General features: G+C 37.8%; 1 protein-coding gene across 6 annotated transcripts in view; it reads right to left on the bottom strand.

Moving 5' to 3' along the window:
* The window catches only part of PLA2G4A (phospholipase A2 group IVA), a 193912-nt gene that overhangs the window by 68540 nt on the left and 112678 nt on the right, over nucleotides 1-12694 (bottom strand). For all 6 annotated transcript variants that reach the window (XR_003427981.1, XM_027082990.1, XM_027082989.1 and 3 more), the window contains exon 6: nucleotides 1740-1777. Coding sequence is in view for 5 of the 6 variants with exons in the window: in XM_027082990.1 (XP_026938791.1) it covers nucleotides 1740-1777 (38 nt within the window). In the remaining variant the exon portion in view is untranslated. The remainder of the gene's footprint in view (nucleotides 1-1739; nucleotides 1778-12694) is intronic.

Here is a 12694-nt window from a genome sequence, read left to right on the forward strand (position 1 = left end):
GTAGTTGTGGCATACGGGCTTAGTTGCTCCATGGCATGTGGGAATCTTCCCGGACCAGGGATTGAACCCATGCCCCCTGCATTGGCAGGCGGATTCTTTTTTTTTTAAAATAGATCTCTACTGGAGTATAATTGCTTCACAATACTGTGTTAATTTCTGTTGTACAACAACATGAATCAGCCCTATGTATACATATATCCCCATATCCCCTCTCTCTTGAGCTTCCCTCCCACCCTCCCTATCCCACCTCTCTAGGTCATCGCAAAGCACCAAGCTGATCTCCCTGTGCTATGCTGCTGCTTCCCACTAGCTAACTATTGTACATTCGGTAGTGTATATATGTTGATGCTACTCTCACTTCGCCCCAGCTTCCCCCTCCCCTCCCCCGCCATGTCCTCAAGTCCATCCTCTATGTCTATGTCTTTATTCCTGCACTGCCACTAGGTTCATCAGTACTTTTCTTTTTTTTTTTAGATTCCATATATATGTGTTAGCATACGGTATTTGTTTTTCTCTTTCTGAATTACTTCACTCTGGCAGGCGGATTCTTAATCGCCACGAGGGAAATCCAACATTTCATTTTAGAGTCAAGACAAATTAACATATAAAAATAGAGTTTGATTAAAGTTCACTGTAAATATATAGTAAATTGCTTCTGGACCTATGTATACATTTAGCTGAGGTTTTCTTTACCTCCATTTTTTGGATAACTCTGCTTTATTAAAGCATAATTTTGTCCTAATTACACCAGTGGAGATCATTTCCCATTAAAACAAATAGCATTATTTTCATAGTCAAGTAACAAAAATATTTCTAATCTCATGCCAAAATATACCACTTGTAAGCAAGAATCGATGTAATTGAAAATAACACAACTAAAAAAGTTGGACTGTCCTCTGATACATGCTGACATATATTGAATGACAGTAGTAATTTATGTAATAATTTTTTAAGTTGAACCAACATTTTCTGGGGATCAAAACAAGAGAAATACCTAAACTCAATGTCAATGTATCCATTATCATTCATTTAGCAAATCATAAGAAATGAGAATGCTACATTAATTTTGTGATGTTCGTGTAAATAAAATGTGTACTCGTAACTCTGGTAAAACCCACTTCAACAGGGAAGTTCAAAGAGATGCAGAGAGGTTGAGGCAGGTGGGATCTATCAACCTCAGCATGAGGTCAGAGATGAGCTAATTCTCAAGGCAGGCCTGACTCCCCTAAGACTCACCATATGAAAATAAATAAATGAATTTTCAACATTCATCTTTGGAGACCACTTTGAAAGAGCAACACACATCATGGGACTTAACCATTTGTTTTCCTGATGATCATTATGAACAAAGTCTCAATTTTCAGTTTTTCCTCTTATAGTTTCCTGTGTATGTTCACTGTCATATTTTTTAATACCTATCTGAATCAGCAATGAAAATAGGCTTCAATAGCTATATTTATTTCTATGGGAATATATATTTAACTTGAGGAAGAGCCCCTTCTAAAGGCTCTTCTTCTGACATTTATGATTTAACTACCAAACTACTGGAAAACTAAGCAAAGAATATTAGTTTTTTCTTTTTAATACTGTAGTTATTAGGAGAGAGCCAAAAAAAAATGAAGTACATTTAATGCATTTTTGATACTCAAAGGTGTCAGAGTTATTTCATATATTAAAAGTGTACTCTTTAACAATTAAAATCAGTCAGTGGATCCATCCAACGAAATAAATGGACTTACCAAACTTCAAGAGACATTTCCAGAATCATTTCAGTGACCTAGGATAGATATATTAGTCAGATTAGGGTCATAAAATGGAAGTGTATTATATATAATGCAAACAAAGTCAAAATAATTTTTGAGTGACAGATTATTTTTAACCTAAAATATATACTAAAAATAAAAGTAACATAGCTCCATGAAGACCCTAAATTATAGGTGTATCTCAATAAATAAATTTTTGCTATTTTTCATGAGAGAAGCCTACTTTCTACATCATTTGTGCCACACAGCATGTGGGATCTTAATTTCCCAACCAGGGATTGAACCTGTTCCCCCTGCAGTGGAAGCACAGAGTCTTAACCACTGGACTGCCAGGGAAATCCTATAAGTCAGCGGTCCCCAACGTTTTTGGCACCAGGGACCGGTTTTGTGGAAGACAATTTTTCCACAGATTGGCAGGGGGGATGGTTTTGGTATGATTTAAGCGCATTACATTTACTGTGCATTTTATTTCCATTATTATTACATTGTAATATATAATGAAATAATTACACAACTCACCATAATGCTGACAGGAGACGGAGCTCAGGCAGTAATGCGAGCGATGCGGAGCAGCTGTAAATACAGATGAAGCTTTGCTCACTCGCCTGCAGCTCGCCTCCTGCTGTGTGGCCTTGTTCCTAACAGGCCACAGACTGGTACTGGTCCATGGCCCACGGGTTGGGGACCCTGCTATACATCATTTTCACAACCATAAGAATTGTCTTGGCATGGTTGTTTTCCTTCTTCATTAAAAAGAAGCAGTGTATACCAAAATCATTACTCAAATATCGTAAAAACTTCCTGAGATCTAAAAATATGAAGATGTGTATCATTATTCTGGGGCTGTCTGGGCCTCAGAATCAGAGGCCAAAGTTAAAGAAAACCTGGGTGAAAATGAACACTTGTGCATTTGTGACAAGTGCAGGCTATAGTAAACTGAAGACAGAATGCCTATCCAAGGTGGACAGCAGGACCCAGGGGCCAACCAACTGTGGTCAGCTTAAGAAACATCTACAAATGGGATGTGGGGCTCAGGTTTTTATTTTTTCAACACTATATGAACCAACGAAACTTATGGGAGGAATCCATCTTGTCAGTGGGCCAATTTGGGTTTAATAAAAAAAAGAATTACTAATATCCACAGAGAAAAGGGGTATTAAAAGATGTCTTTCCAGAAGCTATAAATCTGTTGTATAGAAAGGACTTCTCAATACTATCCCTGCCATTAGTTATGAATAATGTAACTTTAGATTGTTGAGAGAACCAAATGAGAAAATGTTTCGAAGTTTCCTGCACAAGTGTAAGATGGTGCTATTATTTTTATTACATCAGTTACCATAAGAATATAGCTAGAATGAACCTGTTGAATACCTTCAAATAGAACAGAACTAGGATATGCCTCTTAAAATGGGAAGAGGATATTTTTTGAGCCAACATAAAATGCTATAGATTATTGGCTTTTTCTTTTTTGGTTTCAGGGAATGGAAAGAAATAAACTAGAAGGAGCTTTCCAAAATGTTAAAATAAGTTCATGGATAATTCTCAGTACTGAATTTTAATAGTAAGAAAAAAGTATGGAAATTATCTGTCCAAAAATTTGCCTTTCCCACTAAATCGTAAGCTCTGTCTTAAATAGGTCTCTATTACATGTTCATTGCACAGTATTTGGCATACAACATACAATCAATAAGTATCCATTGAATTATTGTGCATGTGTGTGTGGAGCGGGAGCACATCAGGCATCTTTTCCTGTCAAGAAATATCTCATTGGGAGATTGGTTCAAGAAGGCGGAGTAGAACGATGTGTGCTCACTCCCTCTTGCAAGAGCACCAGAATCCCAACTAACTGCTTAACAATCACTGACAGGAAGACATTGGAACTCAACAAAAAAGATACCCCACATCCAAAGACAATGGAGAAGCCACAATGACGTCTCATTGTGGTAAGAGGGGTGCAATCAGAGTAAAATCAAATCCCATAACCACTGGGTGGGTGACTCACAAACTGGAGAACACTTATACCACAGAAGTCCACCCACTGGAGTGAAGGGTCTGAGCCCCACATCAGGTTTCCCAACCTGGGGGTATGGAAACAGGAGGAGGAATTCCCAGAGAATCAGACTTTGAAGGCTCATTGGATTTGATTGCAGGATGTCTACAGGACTGGAGGAAACAGAGACTCCACTCTTGGAGGGCAAACACAAAGTACTGTGTGCATCAGGACCCAGGGGGAAGGAGCAGTAACTCCATAGGAGACTGAACCAGAGCTACCTACTAGTGTTGGAGGGTCTCCTGCAGAGGTGGGGGGTGTCTCTGGCTCACCGTGGAGACAAGGACACTGGCAGCAGAAGTTCTGGGAAGTACTCCTTGGCATGAGCCCTCCTGGAGTCCAACATTTGCCCCAACAAAGAGCCTATAGCCTCCAGAACTGAGTTGCCTCAAACCAAACAACTAACAGAGAGGGAACTCACTCCATGCATCAGCAGAAAAGCAGATTAAAGTTTTACTGAGCTCTGCCCACCAGAACAACACCCAGCTCTACCTACCACCAGTCCCTCCCATCAGGAAGTTTGCACAAGCCTCTTAGATAGTCTCATCCTCCAGAGAGCAGACAGCAGAAAGAAGAACTACATTACTACAGCCTGTGGAACAAAAACCGCATTCACAGAAAGACAAAATGAAAAGGTAGAGGACTATGTACCAGATGAAAGAACAAGATACAACCCCAGAAAAACAACTAAATGAAGTGGAGCTAGGCAACCTTCCAGAAAAAGAATTCAGAATAATGATAGTGAAGATGATCCAAACCTCAGAAAAAGAATGGAGGCAAAGACTGAGAAAATACAAGAAATGTTTAATAAAGACCTAGAAGGATTAAAGAAAAAACACTTAGAAGAATTAAAGAAGAAACAAACAGAGATGAACAATACAATAACTGAAATGAAAAATACACTAGATGGAATCAATAGTGGAATAACTGAGGCAGAAGAATGGATAGCTGACCAGGAAGATAGAATGGTGGAAATCACTGCCATGGAACAGAATAAAGAAAAAAGAATGAAAAGAAATGAAAACAGACTAAGAGACATCTGGGACAACATTAAATGCACCAATGTTCACATTATAGGGGTCCCAGAGAAGAAGAGAGAGAAAAACGGCCTGGGAAAATATTTGAAGATTTTATAGTCGAAAACTTCCCTAACATGGGAAAGGAAATAGCCACCCAAGTCCAGGAAGCACAGAGAGTCCCAGGGAGGATAAACCCAAGCAGAAACAGGTGGAGACACATAGTAATCACATTGACAAGAATTAAAAACAAAGAAAAATTATTAAAAGCAACAAGGGGAAAATGACAAATAACATACAAGGGAACTCCCATAAGGTTAACAGCTGATTTCTCAGCAGAAACTCTACAAGCCAGAAGGGAGTGGCATGATATATTTAAAGTGATGAAAGGGAAGAACCTACAACCAAGATTACTCTACCCAGCAAGGATCTCAGTCAGATTTGATGGAGAAATCAAAAGCTTTACAGACAAGTAAAAGCTAAAAGAATTCAGCACCACCAAACCAGCTCTACAACAAATGCTAAAGGAACTTCTCTAAGTGGGAAACACAAGAGAAGAAGGGGACCTACAAAAACAAACCCAAAACAATTAAGAAAATGGTAACAGGAACACACATATCAATAATCACCTTAAATATGAATGGATTAAATGCTCCAACTAAAAGACACAGGCTTGCTGAATGGATACAAAAACAAGACCCATGTATATGCTGCCTAGAAGAGACCCACTTCAGACCTAGGGACACATACAGACTGAAAGTGAAGGGATGGAAAAAGATATTCCATGCAATTGGAAATCAAAAGAAAGCTCTAGTAGCAATACTCATATCAGATAAATAGACTTTAAAGTAAAGAATGTTACAAGAGACAAGGAAGGACACTACGTAATGACCAAGGGATCCAAGAAGAAGATATAACAATTATAAATATATATGCACCCAACATAAGAGTGCCTCAATACATAAGGCAAATGCTAACAGCTCTAAAAGATGAAACAGACAGTAACATAATAATAGTGGGGGACTTTAACAACTCGCTTACACCAATGCACAGTTCACCAGACAGAAAATTAACAAGGAAACACAAGCTTTAAATGACACAATAGACCAGATACATTTAACTGATATTTATAGGACATTCCATCCGAAAACTACAGATTACAGTTTCGTCTCAAGTGCACATGGAACATTCTCCAGGATAGATCACATCTTGGGTCACAAATCAACCTGTGGTAAATTTAAGAAAACTGAAATCAAATCAAGCATCTCATCTGACCACAACACTATGAAATTAGAAATCAATTACAGGGAAAAAAACGTAAAAAGCACAAACACATGGAGGCTAAACAATATGTTACTAAACAACCAATAGATCACTGAAGAAATCAAAGAGGAAGTCAAAACATACCTACAGACAAATGACAATGAAAACACGACAATCCAAAACCTATGGGATGCAGCAAAAGCAGTTCTAAGAGGGAAGTTTATAGCAACACAATCCTACCTCAAGAAACAAGAAAAATCACAAATAAACAATCTAACCTTACACCTTAAGGAACTAGACAAAGAAGAACAAACAAAACCCAAAGTTAGTAGAAGGAAAGAAATCATAAAGCTCAGAGCAGAAATAAATGAAATAGAAACAAAGAAAGCAATAGATCAATAAAACTAAAAGGTGTTTCTTTGAAGAGATAAACAAAATTGATAAACCTTTAGCCAAACTCATCAAGAAAAAGAGGGAGAGGACTCAAATCAATAAATTAGAAAGGAAAAAGTAGAAGTTACAATGGACACCACAGAAATACAAAGCATCCTAGGAGACTACTACAAGTGACTCTATGCCAATAAATTGGACAACCTGGAAGAAATGGACAAATTCTTTGAAAGGTATAACCTCCTAAGACTGAACCAGGAGAAATAGAAAATATGAACAGACCAATCAAAAGTAATGAAATTGAAACTGGGATTAAAACTCTTCCAACAAACAAAAGCCCAGGACCAGATGGCTTCACAGGGGAATTCTATCAAACATTTAGAGAATAGCTAACACCCATCCTTCTCAAGCTCTTCCAAAAATTGCAGAGGAAAGAACACTCCTAAACTCATTCTACAAGGTCACCATCACCCTGATACCAAAGCCAGACAAAGATACTACAAAGAAAGATAATTACAGACCGATATCACTGATGAATATAGATGCAAAAACTCCTCAACAAAATACTAGCAAACAGAATCCAACAACACATTTAAAGGATCATACACCATGATCAAGTGGAATTTATCCCAGGGATGCAAGGATTCTTCAATATATACAAATTAATCAATGTGATACACCATATTAATATATTGAAGAATAAAAACCATATGATCATCTCAATAGATGCAGAAAAAGCTTTTGACAAAATTCAACACCCATTTATGATAAAAATTCTCCTGCAAGTGGGCACAGAGGGAACCTACCTCAACATAATAAAGGCCATATATGACAAACCCACAGCAAACATCCTTTTCCATGGTGAAAAACAGAATGCATTTCCTATAAGATCAGGAATGAGACAAGGATGTTGACACTCATCACCATTATTCAACATAGTTTTGGAAGTCCTAGTTACAGTAATTAGAGAAGAAAAAGTAATAAAAGGAATACAAATTGGAAAAGTAGAAGTAAAACTGTCACTGTTTACAGATGATATGATACTATACATAGAGAATCCTAAAGATGCCACCAGAAAACTACTAGAGCTTATCAATGAATTTGATAAAGTTGCAGGATACAAAATTAATGCACAGAAATCTCTTGCATTCCTATACACTAACAATGAAAGATCAGAAAGAGAAATTAAGGAAACACTCCCATTTACCACTGCAACAAAATGAATAAAATATCTAGAAATAAACCTACCTAAGGAGGTAAAAGATCTGTACTCAGAAAACTAAGACACTGATGAAAGAAATCATAGATGACACAAACAGATGGAGAGCTATACCATGTTCTTGGATTGGAAGAATCAATATTGTGAAAATGACTATACTACCCAAAGCAATCAACCAATTCAATGCAATCCCTATCAAATTACCAATGGCATTTTTTACAGAACTAGAACAAAAAATCTTAAAATTTGTATGGAGACACAAAAGACCCCGAATAGCCAAAGCAATCTTGAGGGGGAAAAAACGTAGCTGGAGGAATCAGGCTCCCTGACTTCAGACTATACTACAAAGCTACAGTAATCAAGACAATATGGTACTGGCACAATAACAGAAATATAGATGAATGGAACAGGATAGAAAACCCAAAGATAAACCCACACACCTATGGTCAATTAATCTATGACAAAGGAGGCAAGGATATACAAAGGAGAAAAGACAGTCTCTTCAATAAGTGGTGCTGGGAAAACTGGGCAGCTACACATGAAAGAATGAAATTAGAACACTCCGTAACAGCTTACACAAAAATAAACTCAAAATGGATTAAAGACCTAAATGTAAGACCAGACACTATAAAACTCTTAGAGGAAAACATAGGAAGAACACTCTGACATACATCACAGCAAGATCTTTTGTGACCCACCTCCTAGAGTAATGGAAATAAAAACAAAAATAAGCATACAGGACCTAATGAAAATTGAAAGCTTTTGCACAGCAAAGGAAACCATAAACAAGACGAAAAGACAGCCCTCAGACTGGGAGAAAATATTTGCAAATTAATCAATGGATGAAGGATTAATCTCCAAAATATATAAACATCTCATGGAGCTCAATATTAAAAAAAAACAAACAACCCAATGAAAAAAATGGGCAGAAGACCTAAATGGACACTTCTGCAAACAAGACATACAGATGTCCAAGAGGCACATGAAAAGCTGCTCAACATCACTAATTATTAGAGATATGCAAATCAAAACTACAATGAGGTATCACCTCACACTGGTTAGAATGGGCATCATCAAAAAATCTACAGACAGCAAATGCTGGAGAGGGTGTGGAAAAAGGGAACCCTCTTGCACTGTTTGGTGGGAATGTAAGTTGATACCGGCACTATGGAGAATGGTATGGAGGTTCCTTGAAAAACTAAAAATATAATTATCATATGACACAACAATCCCACTACTGGGCATATACCCAGAGAAAACCATAATTCAAAAAGATACATGCACCCCAATGTTCTTTGCAGCACTATTTACAATAGCCAGGTCATGGAAGCAACTTAAATGCCCATTGACAGACAAATGGATAAGAAGATGTGGTACTTATATACAATGGAATATTACTCAGCCATAAAAAGGAACGAAATTGGGTCATTTGTAGAGCTGTGGTTGGACTTGTCATACAGAGTGAAGTAAGTCAGAAAAAGAAAAACAAGTATCATACATTAACACATATATGTGGAATCCAGAAAAATGGTGCAGATGAAACTGTTTGCAAGGCAGAAATAGAGACACAGATGTAGAGAAGAAACGTATGGACACCAAGGGGGGAAGGCAAGTGTGGGGGTTCGTGATGGGATGAATTGGGAGGTTGGAATTGACATGTATACACTGATGTGTATAAAATAGATAACAAATAAGAACCTGCTGTATAAAAAATTAAATTAAATTTAAAAAAATTTTCATTGCTACTAGCGATAAAATCATGGGCTGGTCCCACCCAGACAGCAGTTCCTATGTGTGGAATTCTATGAATAGAAATATTGCTTTGAAGTTAATAAAATAATCAAGAATCCTAGTACAAATGGAATTATACATGCCCCGATGTACTGTAGTTCAGTTTTAAGTCAAAAAGACAATTGGGTTCTAAACAATTAATGTAATTGCTGTGCATTCTATCAATGAAAGCACGGCTCAGACCACATCCCAGCACATCCCCATTTCCACTTTCAAATGGAGTCTTTCCCAAAGTGGGCTTGGAAAACATTTTATATTGAATGAGGTCACTTCTTCAGATATTTAGTTAGAAAAATGAGACATGGGTAAAACACAGTCTGCTTGTTTTAAAGAAATACATGAAAGCTGCTATTAAAATGAGACTAGATTTACGGTTTTTATCGCCAAAGGGCAAAAGCACCAAGGAAGAATGGAAATTAAAAGAACAAGAATACAGCTCAATATGAAGTTTGAGCTGAGTTTGAGCTCAATATTTAGTTTCCAGTCTAACAAATGGCAAGATTCAAAGCTGGAATGGGCTTCCTATTCCCATGTGCCATCTCATGACAGAAAATGTTTGGGGAAAAAGCTGGCTTCTCAACTGGCAGATCCCTAAACATTTTACATTTTAAAATATTTGATGCCTTGGAATTCCCTGGCAATCCAGTGGTTAGGACTCTGTGCTTTCCCTTCTGAGGGTATGGGTTCAATCCCTGGTCGGGGAACTAAGATCCCACAAGCTGTGCAGCACAGCCAAAAAAAAGAAAAGAAAAAAATCTGATGCCTGAATATATCTCATGACTACTTGTCCCAACAATTTAACAAAAGGAAAATTAGCTGCGCTATGTTTATGTTCATATTTGTCTTCTCCATAAGAATATCCCTTCTACGTCCATCTGCAACATTTCTTGGCTGAGACATCCGTGATCCTAGACAGACTGCTAAGACTCTTTAAATGAAAGCAGGATGAGAGAAGAGAAAACAGGATTTTTCCACCATTCGGAGTGTTATAGAAGGTGCTGCCATGTTTCTTGTCACATGGATTCTGATCCTTACTTCCATGTGTTGCCCAAGTGGACCACTCACAACCTGGAGGAAATTTAAAATTTTCCCTCTTGATGCACTATGTTCAGACATGCTATGAAGATGGACACTCACAATCTCTCTGCGTCTTTCACCTGGAACACGTCATTCATATAAAAGTGCCACAAAAATATGTGCTTCCTGTGAGGCATTAAACAATTATTGTAGACTCCTTCCCACACACTCCATGAAGCATCTCTGCATCACACTCTTCCAGGTGGCTTGTATTATCAAGGCAATTAGAAGGAAAGGCGACCAAATTCCCCTGGGTCTCCCCCACCCCATAATACTTAGCCAGGAACAAGGACAATGAAGAGAGCTCCACCTCTTCTAGGAATTATTAATGTGAGAAGCAGGCTGTACTCATTGTATGTTCTTGGGGGGAAACAACAATCTCTTTTTTGAATTCCACAGTGGAAAGCAATTTTAGATGCTTACAATGGGAGATGTTCAGTTGGGGCAGGGGAGGGGAACTATAGGAGAGAAACTATTTTTTAAAAAGTCATTTCAGACTTAAAAATAATTTTAAAAGTATCTAACCCACGAATTCTCTTGCAAACTTCCCAGGCCCAGGGTCATTTTGAAATAATAAAGCTAATGCAACAAGCATAGTGCCTGGCATTAAGGAAGTCATTTAAAATTATTATTTCCGGGCTTCCCTGGTGGTGCAGTGGTTGAGAGTCCGCCTGCCAATGCAGGGGACAGGGGTTCATGCCCCGGTCCCGGAAGATCCCACATGCCGTGGAGCGGCTGGGCCCGTGAGCCATGGCCACTGAGCCTGTGCGTCCGGAGCCTGTGCTCCGCAACGGGAGAGGCCACAACAGTGAGAGGTCCACGCACCACAAAATAAATAAATGAATAAATAAAGTGTTTAAGTGTTAAAATTATTTCCAAAAGATGCACACAGTCAAATAATTTTTAACTTGAAAATCTATCCTATTAGTAAAGAGCTCATCTAATATGCCATGCCTTCTCTTACTAAAATACTCCAGTATTTACAAACTTCACTTTCAATAAACCTTTATTTTGAATTCTGATCCCTACTGAGTCAATTTACTCTTTTTTTTTTTTTTTGCAGTACATGGGCCTCTCACTGTTGTGGACTCTCCCGTTGCAGAGCACAGGCTCCGGACGCACAGGGCCAGCGGTCATGGCTCACGGGCCCAGCCGCTCCGTGGCATGTGGGATCTTCCCGGACCGGGGCACGAACCTGTGTCCCCTGCATCAGCAGGCGGACTCTCAACCACTGCGCCACCAGGGAAGCCCCAATTAACTCTTTTTTCCCCGCCTTGGTAGAAGCAAAGAGCAACTTATTACCATGTTGATTCAATAATCATTTATATCTTTCAAGAGAATTACATAATATTTTTTGCTTTACCTGTATTTACCTGACCTATGCAAGATAGCAAATAAAATTATATCCAAAAAAAGGGCAACTTTTGCAAAAAATCATGTTTCCATAAACTGTAACTTCATCCTATGAAGAAGTAATCATATGTGGATCTAACAAATAGGCAATTCAAGTGCAGAGTAGAAGTTACAATCCCACCAATACAAACAAGGTCACATGTAAATAAATTTTGCATGTTTAAAATTGAATGATACACTGCTAAAATCATCTTTTTAAACACATGTGACTTTTTGATAACACTAAAAACTAACATTTTTTTGACTGAGATATAATTGCCATATAACATATTAGTTTCAGGTATGTAACATAATGATTCAATATTTGTGTATAATGCAAAATGATCACCACAGTAAGTCTAGTTAATATATCTAATTTCTTAATTAATTTAGCATTTATTACCAGGAATCATATAATCCATCACCCAAGAATTCAGGATAATTGTGTCTCCCCAGATAACCCAGACAGTCTTAAAAGATTTGAAAGATTAAAAAGCACACTATTTTCCCTGTAGCCATGTTTCACTCTATCACACAGAGTTTTCTTCCTTTTATTTGACAACAATCTCTTTGCTCTTAATTTAAGGTCCCTTTTCTTTATGTGGACACTGGAAATTCAGAAAGAGTTGTGTAATCATCAGCTATTATACAATAAACCAGATTTCCTAGAGCACTAGTACCGAGCCAAAACACTATCTTTTTTTCTCCAAATGGAAATCTCTCACATTCTTGT

This window comes from Aethalodelphis obliquidens, unplaced genomic scaffold (assembly GCF_003676395.1).
Source record: "Aethalodelphis obliquidens isolate GAN/ISIS:26980383/991018 unplaced genomic scaffold, ASM367639v1 scaffold48, whole genome shotgun sequence".
Classification (NCBI taxonomy): domain Eukaryota; kingdom Metazoa; phylum Chordata; class Mammalia; order Artiodactyla; family Delphinidae; genus Aethalodelphis; species Aethalodelphis obliquidens.